This window comes from Dermacentor variabilis, chromosome 5 (genome assembly GCF_050947875.1).
Source record: "Dermacentor variabilis isolate Ectoservices chromosome 5, ASM5094787v1, whole genome shotgun sequence".
NCBI lineage: Eukaryota > Metazoa > Arthropoda > Arachnida > Ixodida > Ixodidae > Dermacentor > Dermacentor variabilis.
Genome location: NC_134572.1, coordinates 204,781,344 through 204,800,967, shown reverse-complemented (window position 1 = coordinate 204,800,967; position 19,624 = coordinate 204,781,344). Strand labels below are relative to the sequence as shown.

General features: G+C 48.2%; 2 protein-coding genes across 9 annotated transcripts in view; one reads left to right on the top strand and one right to left on the bottom strand.

Annotated features, from left to right (window-relative positions):
- Window positions 1-19,624, top strand: part of lili (LMBR1-like protein lilipod) — a 306,045-nt gene that overhangs the window by 35,863 nt on the left and 250,558 nt on the right. The gene's annotated exons all lie outside the window — the stretch shown is intronic.
- Window positions 17,365-18,305, bottom strand: LOC142582117 (E3 ubiquitin-protein transferase MAEA-like). Its single transcript, XM_075691517.1, has one exon. The coding sequence runs from the start codon at window positions 18,094-18,096 to the stop codon at window positions 17,365-17,367; it is 732 nt and encodes a 243-aa protein (XP_075547632.1). The 5' UTR covers window positions 18,097-18,305.

The window sequence follows — 19,624 nt, the reverse complement described above, 5'->3', positions numbered from 1 at the left end:
CAAAGTGCTAATATTGCTCTAACCAAGTGTAAAACATTTTAAACATTTATAAAAACAATGTGTTCATGATTACACTCCAGCGAAAAATACACACCAGCAGCAAAGAAGAATACGCTTCGTTGCTGCTGCTGTGTATGGTTGAGCTCTGTGCCACCAGGTGGCTGCACCGTGCAGACCATTCGCATTTGCCCTTCTGCTCATCTCATGGCTCATCCCGTTACGGCAAAGTCAAGCGGCCAGACTCTGTCCCCTTGCGCTTGCGTTTTCCCTAATACCGGACTCGGGAAACGCTATTGCGTTAGTAATCTTACGGTGTAAAGTGACGGCCACAAACGCGCAAATTCTGGCGCCGATCGGATAGCGGCAGTCCGATGTGCAGCAGCCAGTTCGCTCGTGTGCTGCCTTGCAGAGGGACACAATGTCGCAGCTTGACATATTGCCAGTCGCTACGTTTGCAGTCCACAAGGCAACAAAGTCGAATCATAGTGCTCGCGAAAAGACAGACCGACTGACCGCGGAGCTCTCTTCAAAATGGAGTACGTTGTAACACAAGCAGACGACACATGCTGTGTGCCGGAAGTGCTTAAGTGTACTGAAAAATTATTCTTGTGCATTCTCTTTATGTTACTTTCTTTTCATAAAAACAAATTAGCTAACATTCCAACTATTATGAAGATCATTTGTTTACCATAAAGTTGGAAAAATTATCGATCACGCGCCCTTGTCTGCCAATCGGATGGCTCGCCCCACTGACGTCGTATGGGTGATTTCGGTCATATGGGTAGGGGCGGCTTAAAATTCCGCCGAGCAGTGCGCTGCGATCGGCAGCGATGTGCATATTTAAAACCTTATAATAAATTACACGCCTTACGCAGAGCACTTAGATGTGTCAATTAATGATCAGAAGGACCTACTCTAATGACTCAATACGTTTGTAGAAAATCGTCAAAAGCGTTTCAGGGTCCCTTTAACACTCGCGAAAACTAATTGCCCTAGCTGGTTGGTGATAAGATGAAGATTAGCGGAAGTTTGTCACACGTGTTGCTTTTTTTGATGGGCCCACAACCAAACAGTTTTCTTGAGTACGCGCACCTACACAGTTCGATTACACTACGGATGTATGTATCAGTGTAAGAGAAGGAACATGAGGCTTGCGAAATATTCTCATGTGCGGATTTTCAAAGCCTTGGAACTGGGTGTATAAAAATGCATCAAATTTTTAATTCTCATAAGTTTATTTCCTTTTTTATTGTTGTTATTCATGAATGAAGAGTGCATATATACCAATGCAAAATATTTTTTTCTCACTTTTTGGTCACCCTAGAAAAATTACGGTAATTTTTTTTTTAAATAGGTCCCTAAGAAGAATCGGAAGCTGCAATAAAAAAAATCGACCGTGGGTAGTCTATGGTGAAAAAAAATGGACCCTCGAATGTTAAACATTAATGTTATTTGCGGGATGCCACATGGACATGCTTAATGGCATTAAAGCTTAATGCCATTCGCGACGTAGTGCGTTCTCGTACTCTCGTTCCCAATGTCTCCACATTCTGCAGAGACTAAACGGATTCTTAGTGAATAACAATTTATATATTCTTCACTTTCTTTAAAAAATTGTGCTTTCTTGTGGTGTAATGCGTTCTTACAATTGAGTGAATGGGCATGGGAAAGCGGCAACCATGCAGTCGCTGTTAAACCCTTTTTGCTTCTACATGCAGTTCATCGAGCTTCTTGGAGCATGGCTGTATCCCTCGACCTGCGCATGTGCGGTTTCACTAGTGCTCATTTTCAATGACTCACCGACACCGCTGCCAGTCCTGCTGTCTGACGCTAGTCGAGATCTTTGGTGCCAGCAAGTAATCCAGGGCGCCATCTTCATACTTTTGCACACGGATTCGCAGCTGCCAGGAGCGACATCTCCCTTCTGGCTCTACTTAAGCAGCTGCCTTCGTCCAGCCACTTTCAGTGGGCACGGGAAAGCAGCAACCATGCAGTCACTGCTAAACCCTTTTTGCTTCTACATGCAGTTCATCGTGCTTCTTGGGGCATGGCTGTATCCCTCGACCTGCGCATGTGCAGTTTCACCAGTGCTCATTTTTAATGGCTGCCAGTCCTGCTATCTGACGCAAGTCAAGATCTTTGGTGCCAGCAAGTAATCCAGGGCGCCGTCTCCATACCTTTGCACCCGGATTCACAGCCGCCAGGAGCGACATCTCCCTTCTGGCTCTACTTAAGCAGCTGCCTTTGTCCAGCCACTTTCAGTGGGCATTGGAAAGCAGCAACCATGCAGTCGCCGCTAAACCATTTTTGCTTCTACATGCAGGTTTGTGAAGCTCCGTCTCTTTACTCTAAACGTATGAGTAACGTCTGTCTGCTGCTTTTCCCATGCCCAAGTGTATTTTTTGCCTCACTGCGAATGTGCGTTTGTTGAAAGGCTACTCATCCTATGTGGTGACGTTGAACTTAATCCGGGACCCGCATCTGACATGCAATACAAAGAACTTCTTGCAGCCATTTCTGCCCTTTCAGCAAAAATAGATTCATGACACACAGAGGTAATGAGTGGTCTCGCCAAATTAAAAGAAAAGCAAGCTCTCATCTTAATCTAATCAAGTGTGCGATACTTAATCAAGTGTGCGATTTAACCACTATATTAACGACAATTACATCGCTTCTTGATTCACTTGAGCTTAACCCGTCGTCAGCCGACATACCTGCAGTTGTAGCTCACGCCTTTAAAACTGAAAATGCCTCTCTCCTAATACGTCTCGATGATCTAGAAGATCGCTCCCGCCATGATAACTTAATATTTTATGGTATTTCTGACACTTTGTCAGAAACATGGGCGCAGTCCGAAAAATTGGTATGTGAATTTTTATCTCATCATCTTAAGTTTGAGGTCCCCAAGAATATGGTATGTAGAGCTCACCGCCTTGGCTCATGTACTGCTAATAAGACTCGCCCAATTATAATAAAATTTTCTTGCTCAGAACTAAAGAATAAAATTCTGGCACTAAAATCTAATCTGAAATCCACCAGGGTATCTGTGGGTGAAGATTTTTGCCGAGCAACGCGCCAATTAGGAAAAAGCTACTTGATTTTGCTAAGGCATCGGGCCAGACATACTCAATACGGCTAACCAAGTTATTTTTGAACAAGAAGTGCAACAGTTTATTGTTCTACCACTGACAATGTATGCGAAGTCGACATGCCACGAGCAGCACGCTCCTCAGATCGGTCGCCTCTGTTTCGTTCTCGTGTGCAACGAACAGACTGGACAACTGGGTTGTCAAGAAGCAAAATCCCCCACGCCTTTATTCTGCATCGTTATTTATAGTCGAAGGTGGAAAGGGTTAGTAACAGAGAGGGGCGGGTATATGCACGTGGCAATCATGCATGTAGATAGCACATGCGCTTTCATCAGATATGATACATCCTCTTTCCAAACAGTAATTACATGATAAAATTAATACCGCTGGCTCGTCTGCTGGAACTGCTGGTCATAACCCAGACGCTCTGGCTGCCGCATCTGTCGTTGGCTGCGTCGCAATGGTTGAGGCGACGGCTGTTGAGCTACCACGGGCGAGGCTGCAGTAGTAGTTGACGCCACACCTTGAAATGGGGTCTAGTTGTCGGTCATATCTTCGTCGTCTGATGAGCCAACCTCATATGATTCCTTCATCGCCAGAAGATGCCGACGGTTGTGTCTCAGCACAGTATTGTTCTCTATGCGCACATAGAAGGATCGTGGGCCGGCCGATCCGACCGCCTTGGCTTTCCTGGCCCATGATGTTCCATTCAAGCGTACCGCGTCATTGTTGCTGAGGCCTGGTAAGATGCACCTATGACGACTTCTCTGCTGGTGTTTCTTGACAAGAGTCGCCGACATTGGATTGAAGTCCGGCAATGGTGTGCGCAGCTGCCTTCCTTGCAGTAGTTTCCCAGGAGACCGGCCATCTTCAGCAGGACTCGCCCTGTAATTTAACAAGGCCAGCCAGAAGCACTCTCCTGCAGCTTTTGTTTTCTGTAGAATACGTTTCACCACCTGTACACCCTTCTCTGCAAGCCCGTTAGATTGAGGATACTGCGGGCTTGATGTCACATGTTTGAAGTCGTACCGCTTTTCAAAAATAATAAACTCTTGGCTGCTAAACTGTGGGCCGTTGTCTGTACAAACCTCGACTGGGATGTTGTGCCTTGAAAATATTTCACTCAGCCTATCGATAACAGCACTGGCTGTTGTCTCGGGCAGTAGCGCTACCTCAGGGAAATTGGACATCGAGTCGTATGCGCACAAATAATCCCTTCCCGAGTACTGAAAAAGATCGACGCCGATACGGTACCATGGCTGCGTAGGCATTGGTTGCATGATTAAAGGCTCCGATGGCTGCTTATAAGCAAATGTCTTGCAGGTTTGACATCTTTCAATCAAGGACTGAATGTCCGAGTTTATGTTCGGCCAATAGACCATTTGCCTTGCTCTAGCTTTGCACTTTACCTAGCCCAGATGGCCTGCGTGGATCCGTTTCAATTTGTCGCCGCGCATGCTTTTCGGTATGACTACTTTCGTCCCTTTCAATAATATGCCATTTACTATGGACAGCTCCGCGGCCACTGGTTTCAGGGGGCCGTCAACAGGTTCTCCCTTCGCAAGCTTTCTTAACACAGTGTCAAGATGTGGATCGAGAGCCATTTCCTGTGCAAGTTTTCTAGCTGTCGTTTCACTTACGAGTGCTGATACGACCGTGACGGCATGGATCTTGATGTCACTCGTGTCTGAAGCTGCCTGGAGTCCTGGAACAGGTGATCGGGACAGCATATCAGCAAGGGCCATTTGTTTGCCAGGAATAAATGTTAGCGTGTAGTTATATTTCATCAATCTCAAGAAAAATCGTTGCACTCTGGGTGGCATATCACTTATGCCTTTCTTTGATATGTTTATCAGTGGACTGTGGTCACTCTCGAGGATGAGGGGGCGGCCATAAACAATATGATTGAACTTTTCGCAACCGAAAGCTAAAGCCAGCACCTCTTTTTCAATCTGTGAATATCTTTGCTCCAATTCTGTCAAAGCTCTTGACGTCTAGGCGACCGGCTGCCAGCAGTCCCCATGACGTTGCAGGAGCGCTGCACCAACACCACTCTGTGAGGCATCTGCAGTTACTTGTGTCTCCAAACTCTGATCAAATATAGCAAGCAATGGTGCATTACTTAAATCCTGACATATAGCCTGCCATTCCTTTTCGTGGGTTGGTGTCCAATCAAAGATGACACCTTGTTTTACAAGGGTTCGTAAAGTAGACATACGCTACGAGAGTGACGGTAGGTACTTGCTGAAGTAGTTAACGACTCCCAGCAGTCTTTGTACCGCCAATTTGTCCTGAGGTTTTGTCATTTTTAAAAGACCGTCAACGAGATCTGGATTTGGCCTAATGCCCTTCTCGCTTATGATGTCACCCAGGAATAGTACTTCTTGCAGGCCAAAGTGACACTTGGATGCATTGAAGTTAAGGCCTGTTTTTTCAGCTGCTTCTAATGCTCTGCGCAGCCTCTCATCGTGTTCGGCCCTGGTCCCTCCCCAGATTAGCACATCGTCTACGTACACGCTAACACCTGGCAGGCCATCAAAAGCCTCGTTAAGGGCTTTTTGAAACACTTTGCTCGCCGAAGTTATACCGAACGGTAGTCGAAGAAAGCGATAGCGGCTGAAGGGCGTCGCGAATGTGCATATCTTCGATGACTGTTCGTCTAATGCGATTAGATGAAATCCTGCATTTGCGTCGAGACTCGAAAAAAAACTTCACGCCTGCTAAGTCTGCCTCAATATTCTCTCTGCGCCGCGGCATTTGGTAGTGCTCCCTTTTGATGTTTTCATTGATGCGTCTTGGGTCCATGCAGACTCGCAATTTGCCGTCTTTAGTACAATGACAAGGGGGCTTACCCAATCTGTGGGGCTGCTGACCTTCTGGATGATGCCTTCCTTTTCCATTCTGCCTAGTTCAGTACGGAGAGGCTCTCGCAGGGACAGGGGCACTCTTCTAGCTGGCTGGACGACTGGCACAGCATCCTTGTGCAGCGCAATCTTGTATTCACGCGAGGCGCGCCCTGTTCCATGGAAAAGACGTGGGAACTCCTTCACAATTGCTTCAGTGTTGCTCGTCGTCATGCAGTCAACAGCCCGCTGTACGATTCCTAGCTTCTCGCTGGTTTCTAAGCCTAAGATAGCGCTGTGGTCCTTCTTTACCACAAAAAAACTTGCGCATGCCTCGCGGTCGCCAACCTTGACAGGCGCTGAAAACTTCCCAACATGCTTGATCATGTTGCCCCCATAGGATCTCAGAAGGGCACAACTGGGCATCAGACTGGTCATCTTGAACTTGCGAAATATTGAAAGTGGCAACACATTTGCCTGCGATCCTGTGTCCACCTTAAAGGTGACATACTTGCCGTCAATGCATGCGTTCACATGCCAGTCTCGTTCTCTGCTTGCGCTGCTGCTGGCGACATTCAGTACTTCGAAGTCGTCGTTCTGATGCTGCACTTCGTATACGCGCTCTTTCTCGCTGCAACAACTGCGAAGTGATTTCGCCCATTACACGAGTAACAAACTTTGCCGTAAGCTGGGCAGTGTCTCACGACATGCCTTCGGTTGCAGCGGTTGCATTTTAGGTAGTGCCTGGACCCTCTAGAGTGCTCTTGCTGGCTGTGACAGCGTTCATATCGAGTTCTTCCTTTGTTTTCTGCCAGAATTTGTTTTGGCATGTTGATGTTTCAGCTGCCTTGCATAGGATGATAACCTTTTCCAAGGTCAGGTTTTTGTCCCTGAGCATCTTTTCTCGAAGCCTTGGCGAGTTCGTTCCAAAGACAATTTGGTCTCATACCATATCGTCTGCCATGGTCCCAAAGTTGCAGTGCTGCGCTTGTTTTTTCAACTCGCGTAGAAACTGCTCAACAGGCTCCGCCTCACCTTGACTATGAGAACGGAAAACGTATCACGCGTGGATTTCATTCTGTTGCTCCATGCAGTATTCTTCGAACTTGGCAATCGCGGTATTGTAGTCTTCCTTCTTCTCCACTGAACACAAAATTGTTGAAAACGTCCAAGGCTTCCTCCCCCGCCACGCTAAGGAGCGGGACCGTCTTCGCCGCTTCCGACCTTGGATTGACTTTGCATACCGTCGCTTGCAGAAAAAACTCGAACTGCTGATGAAACCGCTTCCAGTTCCTTCCGCCATCCGCTGTCAGGCATAGCAGTTCAGGTTGCCTCAGGTGCTCCATGTTGTTGCTTCTCACGTTCACCTAACCCAGGTGCCATTCGCTTGAGCTGGTAGCCTTGCATCCCACTTCTGACACCATGTTTCGTTCTTGTGTGCAACGAACAGACTGGACAGCTGGGTTGTCAAGAAGCAAAATCCCCCATGCCTTTATTCTGCATCGGTATTTATAGTCGAAGGTGGAAAGGGTTAGTAACAGTGAGGGGCGGGTATATGCACGTAGCAATCGTGCATGTAGATAGCACATGCGCTTTCATCAGATATGATACAGTCTCAAGCTATAGAAGAAAATTGTTCGACATAGCTAGCACATGAGCAATGTAATAACAGCATGTCAGCTCTTTTCACTAACGTGCGAAGCCTACTAAATAAACGTGCTGCAGTGTCTTCACTGATTGATTCATGTGCTGCTGACATCGTATGTCTCACTGAAACATGGCACTCTGAGAAAATGATTAATCGGCGACTGATACATTTCCTGGAATTAAACCAAATGCTTGATCCCTTTCAGTGTGGCTTCAGAGAAGGGCGGTCCACAATCGATCACCTTGTGCGCATTGAGGGAAACATTCGCGATGCCTTTCTACATAAACAATATTTCCTATCCGTATTCCTTGATATGGAGAAGGCGTACGACACGTGGCACTATGGAATCTTGAGAGACTTGTCTGGAATGGGCATCCGTGGCAATATGCTCGCCCTAATAGAAAGCTATTTGTCCAACCGTACATTCAGCGTGAGAGTCGGGAGTGTACTTTTGCGTCCATTTATACAGGAAACTGGTGTACCCCAAGGAGGTGTGCTCAGCTGCACCCTCTTTATAGTTAAGATGAACACACTGCGCGCTTCATTACCACCAGCTATTTTTTATTCCGTCTACGTAGATGACATACAAATAGGTTTTAAATCCTGTAACTTTGCAGTGTGCGAAAGACAAGTACAGCAGGGATTGAACAAGATATCTAAGTGGGCAGACGAAAACGGGTTTAAAATTGACCCCCACAAAAGTTCTTGTGTTCTTTTTACTAGAAAGAGAGGCCTGGTTCCAGATCCTTGTGTTCAACTGTGTGGACATCAAATGCCTATCAACAAAGAACACAAATTTTTAGGTATTATACTGGACTCCAAGCTTACTCTTATACAGCACATTAAATATCTTAAAGAAAAATGTCTAAGGACAATGAACTTGCTGAAAATTCTACCCCACTCAACATGGGGTAGTGACAGGAAGTGTCTGATGAATGTTTATAAGAGCCTAATTCGATCACGATTGGACTATGGTGCCGTCGTATATAACTCTGCCGCTCCGAGCGCACTAAAGATCCTAGATCCTGTGCACCATCTAGGTATCCGTTTAGCCACTGGCGCTTTCAGAACAAGCCCGATTGAAAGCTTATACGTGGAATCAAATGAATGGTCCCTCCATCTACAGAGAACTTACATCAGCCTTACATATTTCCTAAAAATACACTCCAATCATCAACATCCATGTTTTAACACTGTTAACGATATGACCTGCACTACACTTTTCCATAATCATCCCTCTGTAAGAAAGCCTTTCTCGCTCCGAGTGAGGGAGCTTAGTGATGAGATACATGCCCCACTCCTCGAGCTTCGCCTAACGCATTCAACCAAGTTGTTACCGCCTTGGGAGTGGCAGGTCATAGAATGTGACACATCCTTTTTAGAAGTAACAAAACACGCACCAAAGATCGAAATACGAACTCATTTCCTAGAACTCCAGCACAAGCACTCCTGCGCAGAGTTCTACACAGACGCTTCAAAGTCAAATGCCGGGGTATCCTATGCAGCCGTCGGCCCATCTTTTTCGGAATCCGATGTACTGCACCCGGAAACAAGTGTCTTTACGGCCGAGGCCTACGCATTACTCTCTGCTGTGAAGCATATAAGAAAATCGAAACTTTTAAAAGCAGCGATCTATACGGACTCTCTAAGCGTCGTGAAGGCCTTAATGTCACTCAGTAAACATAAAAATCCCGTATTTAATGAACTATATTCGGTCTTGTGTAAAGCGTACTCATCTAACCAGAATATCATAATATGCTGGGTCCCTGGCCATAGGGGAATGGAAGGTAACGTTCTGGCAGACCAGATGGCTGCGTCAATTGCACCCCCTGCTGTTAATAATACTGCTTTGGTGCCTCACACAGATCTGAAACCTTACGTACGAATAAAACTGCGAAACCACTGGCAACGCATGTGGGACGCAGAAATAAATAATAAACTACATGTTATAAAGCCACAGTTAGGTTTCTGGCCCTCCCCAACAAAATCTCGGCGAACAGATGTCCTATTCTGTCGCCTCAGAATAGGACACACTTTTGGGACCCATCAATTTCTACTTACTGGAAGGGAACCTCCAACCTGTGGTAGATGCGGTGAGAGGCTGACCGTCCTCCATGTCCTCTTGGAGTGTCGGAAAGCCGAACCTGAAAGAAAGAAACATTTTCCACTTGCATACCGTTATTACATCCCTTTACACCCGGCTATGTTTCTTGGTAAGGAACCGCTTTTTAACACCAAGGCAGTCCTCGACTTCTTAAAGGATGTAGTTCTACACGTTATAAGCCCATTAAATTCATAGAGCATCCTCGCTCCAGAGGATGCCAGTGCGATAACAGTTTTGCGTAGCACATGCCTCCAGGCCCTTGTTTTTCAAGGGCTCTAAGGAGGCAGTAGTGCTCTAACATATCTTATAACCTTATTTATTTTTACACATCGTATCATTCTTTTTAAATGCATCTTAATGTTTATAGCACACGTCATAAGTCATTGTCATAATCTTATTATACAGATTTTATGCACTTTAGCACGACCATTTTTAAGGCCCCTCTACAGCCACGTCACCCCAACTTTATCGAACTCATGATTACACTGCGAAGTCATTACCACGGACATGGCGCTCTTTGGCCATACTTGGCCCTTGTGCCATAAAACATCAAACATTCATTCATTCATCATTGCTGTTCAGCATTGTCGCCGATACGTGTACTGATGCCCCTTCACTGTAATCACTGATCATTACTGACTGTGCTGGCTTGTGAATCTTCGTGATCCATCTGGTAGACTTGCACACTGAGCCTTCTGTCTACAGGAGTATGATTTCATGCGTTGTTACATGAGTGGCCGGTGACATGCTGACACAGATTGTTGCCTTTCTCAGAACTGCGAAGCAATGGTACGACACATGAAGCTGACCTAACGAGCTGGGATATCTGCAAAGAGAAAATATGAGACCTGTTTGGCAGACCTCTCGGTCGTCAGCTGGCAGAAAAAAAGAACTTCCATGCTGCGCTCAGACCTCCACAGAATCCTATGTTGTGTACATACAGGATGTGCTGGTCCTCTGTCGCAAGGCTGATAACAACATGACCGAGGCAGACAAGATTGGTCACATACTGAAAGGTATTGCAGACGATGCCTTCAATCTCCTGATGTGTAAGGATTGTGCCACTGTGGATACAATTATAAAGGAGTGTCAGTGCTTTGAACAAGCGAAGGGCTGCCGCGTCACTCAAACTTTCGACCGATTGCCCACAAGACCGGAAGATATCATGCGCGTCGTTTGCCGTGAGCTTGAGGCCATGGCTCCGCCTCCAGTTCGTTGCGACTGTCGGGAAAGCGTGCCCGCTATCTCCCTTATACAAGCGGTCGTTTGGGAGAAAATAATAAGTTTGGCCATTCCATCTCTCTGCTCGGTCCGCCATACAAACACCTACCAGATTTCTCCGGCCGCTCGCTCCCAGGTGCAAAGCTTTCCGCCACTCTGTCGCAACCCAGCTGACTGGCGTACAGCGGATGATAAACCCATCTGTTTTAATTGTTCTGGTATTGGACACATCGCCCGTCATTGCCACAACCACTGGTCGTCGCCTCCTCAGTAGTCGTCTCCGAGTCACTACTGCCAAGTATCACACAATCGTACTTTCTCACCCTATACGCCAACTAGGAACATCAACGCCGACAGTGCTCCACCAATATCCAGCCGCTCCCTGTCTCCGCAAGGTCGTAGGTCCCGTTAGCTTCTCATTCACCACTCTTCGTCCCCTTCTGCAACCGGTCGCTTCGCTTCGGGAAACTAGGCGGTGCAGCTCCCGGAGGTGAAGCTGCAGCTCTGACCCGGCCCACAAATCCTCTGTTGACCCTGCCTACATGTGGAAACCTACTGGACATTGAAGTTGATAGTGTTCCTGTTAGATCTCTCATTAATATAGGAGCACAGCTTTCAGTTATGAGTGCTGCTCTTCGTCGAAGGCTCAAAAAGATTCTGACACCCGTCGTATCGTGCACTGTGTGAGTCGCCGATGGGAGTACTTCACCTGTCCTTGGAATGTGCACAGCACGTGTGACCATTGGGGGCCATTATACCGTTGTTCTATTTATCGTCCTTGAACACTGTCCGCACGACCTAATTCTCGGCCTCGCCTTCCTTTCGAAACACTCTGCCCAAATTGACTGCTCCGCAGGTGTTGTACAGTTGGATCTGCCGCTTCCTGCTGAAGCAACAACTTGTGCTTCACACCGATTATGTTCTGCTGAGTTTACAAGGCTGTCTGTGCCGGTGGCTACAAATGTCCTCCTGATGCCCTGTCCTCCCGTACCTGATGGCAAGTACGTCGTGTCGCCGCTTACTGATGTGGTTTTGTTGTGCAATATTACCCTACCGAGCACCTTAATCCGGATCCATGAAAACTGCGCTCGCATGCCCATCCTCAATTTCGGATTTTCGTCGCATGTGCTGCCACACTGTACCACCATAGCACATTTCACTCCTTTGGAAGAATTTGAGATTTCTTCTTTGACCTCTGAATCCTTCCTCAGTACCAATGGAACTTTGTCACCCACTCCTTTGTACTCGACGCCTGTGGATGATGTTTCTAAGATGATCGCCCCTGACCTTCCCTCCGAGCAAACAACAGCTCTTCATCACCTCCTGTCATCTTATCGGGACATCTTTGATTTGGATGACCGTCCACTTGGCCAGACATCTTGGCCAGCCCCATTCATAGGCAGCCATATGGTGTCTCCGCAACAGAGAGGGCCATCATACAGAAAGAGGTAGACAGAATGATGGACAAGGACATCATTGAACCTTCCAGTAGCCCGTGGGCATCACCGGTTGTCTTAGTAAAAAAAAAAGACAACTCGTAGTGCTTCTGCATTGACTACCGTCACCTCAACAGGATAACAAAGAAGGATGCTTATCCCCTGCCTCACACTGATGATGCTCTTGACTGCCTTCACGGATCCCAATACTTTTCATCAATTGACCTTTGCTCCAGCTATTGGCAGAGTAGCGTCGATGAGATGGACCGTGAGAAAACTGCCTTCGTCACACCGGATGGCCTTTACCAATTTAAAGTCATGCCCTTTGGATTATGCAATGCACTAGCTACATTCGAGCGCATCATAGACTCTCTCTTGCACGGCTTGAAGTGGTCTACATGCCTCTGTTACCTTGACGATGTGATTGTGTTTTCGCCGAACTATTGCTTTCGCTGAACCTGCAGCACTTCACAACCATACTCTCCATGTTTTGCATGGCTGGCCTTTAGTTAAACTCCTCCAAGTGCAATTTTGGTCGCCGTGAAATTAACATGCTCGGCCATCTCGTAAACGTTGCCGGAATCCAACCTGATCCACAGAAAGTTCACGCCATGCGTAATTTTCCTGTACCTTGTTCAACAAACGATGTCCATAGTTTTCTGGGCTTATGCTCTTATTTCCGGCGATTTGTGAAAAATTTTGCCGACACCGCTCACCCTTTCACTGACCTTCTTAAGAAAAATGTCTCTTTGTCTTGGGGACCACTGCAGGAGAAAGCCTTCTGTACCCTGATTGAGCGGCTTACAACTTCCCCGATTCTGTCATACTTTGACCCTTCTGCGCCCACTGAAGTACGAACAGACGCGAGTGGCCATGGCATCGGCGCTGTCCTCGCTCAGCGTCAGCAGGGCCAAGACCGTGTCATCGCTTACGCTAGCAGCCTTTTTTCCACGCCTGAGCGAAATTACTCCATTACTGAGAGAGAATGTCTCGCGCTTGTATGGGCGGTCACGAAATTTCGGCCGTACCTTTTCGGTCGGAGCTTCTGCGTCGTAACCGATCATCACGCCCTCTGCTGGCTCTCCTCTTTGAAGGACCTAACTGGATGACTTGCATGTTGGGCATTACGTCTACAAGAATGTACATATTCTATTATGTATAAGTCGGGGCACCTGCATAAAGACGTGACTGCCTGTCCTGCTATCCCATGGATCAACCGGACGATACCGATGATGCAGACTTGGACATCAGTGTTCTACCCCTCTCCGGCTTCCTCCATATTGGTGACGGGCAGTGCAAAGATCCTGTTCTTCGAACACTTATGGAACGTCTAAGCTCCTCGCCCAATGACCCGTCCCTCTGGATGTTCACCTTGCGCGATGGAACGTTATACCGTCGTAGCGTTCGTCCTGATGGCCCGGAGCTCCTCCTAGTCGTTCCCAAGCACCTTCGACTCGCCGTGCTCCAGCAACTTCACGACGCTCCCTACTGCTGGACATCTGGGCATCACTCATACATACGACTGCCTGGGGCGCCACTTCTTCTGGCCCGGCAGTTATCGCTCTGTGCGCTGTTATGTCGCTTCTTGCGACCTGTGTCAGCGCCGGAAGATGCCTGCTATGCCTCCCGCTGGTTTGCTTCAACCAATTGATACCCCTACAGAGCCCTTCTTCCGTGTGGGCCTCGACCTCCTTGGCCCCTTTCTAATTTCCATCAAAGGAAACAAATGGATTGCTGTAACAACCGATTATGCCATGAGATATGCCATCGCACGAGCGCTGCCAACCAGCTGCACTACAGATGTCGTCGACTTCTTACTACACGACGTCTTCCTGCACCACGGCACCCCTCGCCAGTTGCTGACGGTTCGAGGCCGCTACTTTCTACCAAAGGTCGTCGATGATCTGCTCCGCTCCTGTTCTACAGAACACCAGATTGCTACCGCGTACCACCCTCAAACGAACGGCCTCACCGAGCGATTCAACTGCACAACTGAAATGCTTCCCATGTACGTTTCCGAGGATCACCGCGACTGCGACGTCACTTTACCATACATCACTTTCACATACAACTTGTCCCGTCACGACACTGCTGGATTTTCACCATTTTACCTTTTGTATGGCTGCGACCTCACCTTGCCCTTTGACACGTTGCTACCTTCCGCAGTACAATCACCCAACACTGGTTACGCCCGCGATGCTATTGACTTAGCCGCCCAGGCCCAAGATGTCATCCATCATTGCCTCACAGTCTCGCAAGCTTCTCAAAAGCGATGCTATGACCTTCGGTACCGAGACCACCGTTTTTCACCTGGTTTCCTTGTCCTTCTCTGGACGCCTTCATGTCGCGTTGGCTTGTCAGAAAAGCTACTTTCCCGTTATTCTGGTCCGTACCAGATCTTACGCCAACTATCCGACGTGACATACGATATTGCCCCAGTCGGTCAGCCTTCAGTGCCTCCCAACGTCAGCAGCGACGTTGTTCACGTTGCCAGGCTCAAGCCCTATGTCCTCCCATTAAGTGAGGTTTTATAACTTGCACCGGGATGGAGCTACCCTGCCGGGAGGGTGATGTTACGGTGAAGGGAAGGAAGAAGTTGAATTGGACTAGAGGAAGACGAAGTCTGGCAGTTGCGTGAACGCCATATACACCAGTTGTAAATATACATTGTTTTCACTCATGGGCTTGCTTTCTTCCTGTAACAATATCATGAAATGAAAATGCATATAGAGCTGTGCTCAAGTTTTGCATTAGGGAGTATCGTAATCGTCAGTGAATTTTTTGCTGATGCCGTGGTCTCCAAACTTTTGCTTGAGTCTGTATGTTGATTCAGCTCACAAGTGGGACAGCATCCTGCCTTTCAGGACTTATGCTTTCAACACCACAAAGCATGAGATCACAGTCCCTTTTCTTATTATAGGCTGCCTTGGCTGCCTTTCACTCAATACAGTGAAATGCCGATATAACAAACTTCAGGAGACCACGGTAAATTGTTTGTTATTCTGAAAGGTTGTTATAGTGAAAGCCTCAAATTTAGCTATTTGGCCCATGAACTCATCAGTTTGTCAGTTGTCATTGAATGAACTATCCATGAAAATGTTGCTGATTGCTCTTGGCCTGCGCTGTTGCTATATTCCATCGATTCTGCCGCCACACATCCTCGTATGTGGAGTGGTGTGCGCAAAAGAGACGTTGATGCCGAGAAAACCACTGACAGCGAAAAAGGTTGTTTGTTTGTTTTTCACATTCATTGCTGTGGGTACCGCAACCGTCTCGCTTACAGCGGACACTTGAATATTCCAAAGTGCAAGCGTGTGTAAACGACACCATTCAGAAAGTGTGACCTGCAGAGAGGTTACATTTCTCAGTGTGTGTAGCTGGTACGGCTGCAGAAAGAGGAGGTGTGCGCAGATATTTGCATGTGCATGTGTCACCCCTCTCAGGCCCTATAACTTATCCTGCCGAACTGACTGACTTGCAGGATGGTGCTGTGGCTGTGCAAGGCGAAATGTCACTAGCACTCACTTGTATTGAAAGAAATCTAAGCAGCCGGCGGCCTATGGGAAAGAAAGGAGAAAGATGGTCGGATTGTATCGGTTCCAGATGAAACCCAACTGAGCTCAACCCTTACCATTTCTCATGATAAACGTGCATGTAACTACATACAGTAAATCCCCGTTAACTCAAAGCTTTTTATGCCACATGGAGCCTTTCCAAAGTACCGCTGGTAATATTTTTGCTAACTTTCGTGTGCATCGACACCAGAGATGTCTGTCTGCAGGCAATGGCGTTACTGCCACTGTGCCAAGACAGCATGTTAAGCACCGAGTCAGGGCAATTGCTGCTAATGCAACATTTGAAGCCAATAATCTGAGCATAACCGCTTTCATACATCCAAAAAGCTGATGCTGTTACATTTCCCATTATAACGAATTCCAGACAATTTAACTTCAAAAACCAAAGCTATGGATGAATGTAATTGTCAGATCTTTAGCAGATGCCTCCGAGTGACATGGAATTTATGCCTCATCGTCACAAGCCACTATCTCGCTGAAATGCTGTGGGGTGGGGTTCCTGGCTGGCTTCTCCTGGGTGCAACATGTGGGCTTATCGCGCCTGCCCAAAGTGCCGAGCATTTTCCCCAAGGTCATGATTAATATGCTGTGACCACATTGATGCGTCACAGCACCCTAAATGACAGAAAGAGCATTCAGTGGTGATTTAGCCGTAAATGTGAGGAGATGCACTATCATTACGGAGGAAGCAGAAGAAGCGCCGAGCAGTGGATCTGGAAGCATCGGCTCCGTTTCTTTTTCCATGCTCCGCTCGTCAGTTTTGAGAGTGCAACGAAAACAAGCATACCATTGGATCCGTGAAGCGACGGCGAATCTACTGACACCAAGATTCGAGGTGGGGCTTGTTTTTTCGCAATTTTACGGAACGTTTTCTACTCCTTAGTGAGGAGTAGGGCCTTTGATGGGCCTAGTAAGCCCACCTGACTGCAGCCATGGCGGATACAAACATGGAAGATGAAGATTTTACTGGAAATGAAGGAAACAGTGGTCAGGACGACTACGGCTGGCAAGTAGTGGTTGGCCGAAGATCACGAGCTAGCACAAAGGCTGTGGATGAGGACAGCACACTGCCACGTAATCAGCGAGAGCATGGAGTCGAGGGAACCGCCGTCGGTGGAATGGTCAAGAATCGCGTTATCAAAGCTTTTCGAGGATGCCTCAACTGCCCGAGGAGCACAGAAAGATCATTATACGACCTCGAGGAGGGCTCAATTTGAACAAGGCGAGCACCACCACGATTGGTTCCGCAGTCATCGAGGCGTCCGGCCTAACGGAAGAGGAGGCCCGTGAAGATGTTGTCTGCCCGAACTTCATTCAAAATATCATCGTAGTCAGTACACCTAAGCCCGAACATGCTGCGAAGTACGTTAGAATCAAGTCTTTCAAGATTATGGAAGCAACGAGATGAAAGGGGGGTTAACCGAGGGGCCCGATTTTTATTAGTCACATCATAAGAAGCCAACAAACACTGACACATGTGTCAGTGTTTGTTGCAGGCTCATCACACGCTGTACCTCGGCCAGTTGTGCCTCGTCTTCCAGCGCGCCGAAGTGACGCCGCGCGTGCCGCACGGCCTCAAGGCGCCGGTCGCGACGGACGAGCTCGACAAACTCCTGCTGCCGCAACTGGAACTCGAGTGTGCTGCGCAACTTGCGCAGCTTTGATTTGTTGTCGTGACACCAGGCCAGGCACTTGCTGGTGTCGCGGCTTGCTAGCGAATCCTCAACCTCCTTCGAAACGAGGAATAGGTCCATATTTGTCAGGTCACGCAGCCCACTGCGCTCGGCAAGTTTGGCCGCCGTGCCGTAATAACCCGCGCGCAGCAAGTGCTCCACGAGCATGCGGTCGAGACGCTGTCGCTTCCATTGCTCGCCACCTGCCTCGAAGCCCTTGAGGTGTTCGACGCGTCGCTTGCAAGCCACCGCGGCTTCCAACTCTTCGGTGATGCTCTCGGCGCTCTTACGCCGAAGCAGCTCCAGTTTCTCCAGTAAGCTTCCGAGTTGACTGCGCAGCTGACCAGCGGGCGCCTTCTCCCGGAGGCTTTTTTCCAACTCGGCCGCCCCGCTCTGCACATGTGACACCTCTCGATCCATGGTCTTTTGGGCCGCTCGAAACTTCTTGTTCAGGATCTCGTACGGCACCTTAAGAGTGGGGTGCTCCAGCGCCTTGATGTCCGACATTTCAGCTGATTCACCCCGAACACTCGACGTCAAGACTGCAGCGCCTTCGGCGCCGACCGCTCACATGAAGCGCTGCACGTTACGGCTCCGGCGAGCAACGACCCGGGAAACCAAGCGCTATGCCGTGTTGCATCGACCAAATGGAGCCGACAGCTGAGCGGCACGTATTAATATTGTGTGGAGCGATATTCCCAAAGAGGGAGAGGAGCTATAAGATTATGGAAGCGGAATACGAGGCAAATGCATACGAAGCGGCACCACGTGCCACATGCAAAGGCGTCATCCGAAGAGTGGATATCAGAGACTCGCAAGCTATAATAACAAGAAACATCGTGCATGACTTGAACCCGCTTGCGCTGGCTGCCAAGCGCATCAAAACGTCGGGATCGGTCATCGTACTTTTCGATGGACTCAAAGTGCCCAATTTTGTCAGGTACGGATCCACACTAGTGAGATGCTACCTCTACAGGAAGCAATTCGACGTCTGCTTCACTTGCGGAAGGTCGGGCACTGCTCTGATGTGTGTCCAACACCTGACTTTGTTCAGTGCAGGGGATGTGGAACTCGAAACCCAGGAGATGAACATGTGTGTGTACCTAAGTGTAAATTTTGTGAAGGCGATCACCCTACCGGCGACAAGTTTTGTAAGCAAAGATTTCAAATCCCTTACGTCGTACTACTTCGTCGAAGAGAGCGCAACAGGACACGGTCGTCAACAGGAGTGCAGTCGGAAGCGCAACAGCTGGCGCCCAACCATCGCCCCGAGGACAGGGAGCACTCACGCTCCAGGAGTCGCACCAGATCCAGGCATCGTTCCCTATCCAGGGAGAGCAGGCGCTCCAAGTCAAGGGAAGCACAGGCGCGCTTCGTGCAAAGGGACTCAATACCTGGCGGGAAGAAGACGCCAGGAACCACTTGGGCTGACAAAGTAAAAGGTATGGCGAGAGTTCCTGGGGGCGCCTCGGCTGCTGTTGGTGATGACAATGATGCCAGAATAGAGCAATTAATTAAAGAAGTAACTTCTTTAAGAAAAGCTAATGAAGTATTGACAAGGCAGGTAGCAGAGCTTCGTAAAAAAGAGCAGTCGAGCCCTGCTAGAGTAGAGATAGATAGACCTGTAATCAAAAGCAGCGATCCAGGAGAATCCAGCTCTCCTGCCCCTAAAAAGAGGGTGGTGAGTTCCGAGGATGAGTCAGGCTTCTCAGCCCTCAGTGAAATAAAAGATGCAATTAAAGCGATAAGAGAGACAGTGGAAACGACCAACTTTAAAGTGGACAAATTGTGGAAATGGAGACTAACGGCGGAGAAAAGACTTAGGAAAATTGAGACGCGAGGGGATGACGACGATTAGTATCTGCCATCGGAGGCGGATAGTATAAAGTCCATTCCTGGACTGTCGGGGGCCATCACAAAGAGGAAAGTAGTGGGTAATAGAAAGGCAGCCTCATTTAATAACAATGGACAGTAATCGGATTTAACGTGTGGCAATGGAATTGTCGCGGGTTCCAACACAAAAAAGCAGCACTGC

What these genes read in the sequence shown, in the direction of transcription:
- LOC142582117 (XM_075691517.1), bottom strand. Translation starts at nt 18,096, where the DNA reads ATGTCGGACATCAAGGCGCTGGAGCACCCCACTCTTAAGGTGCCGTAC.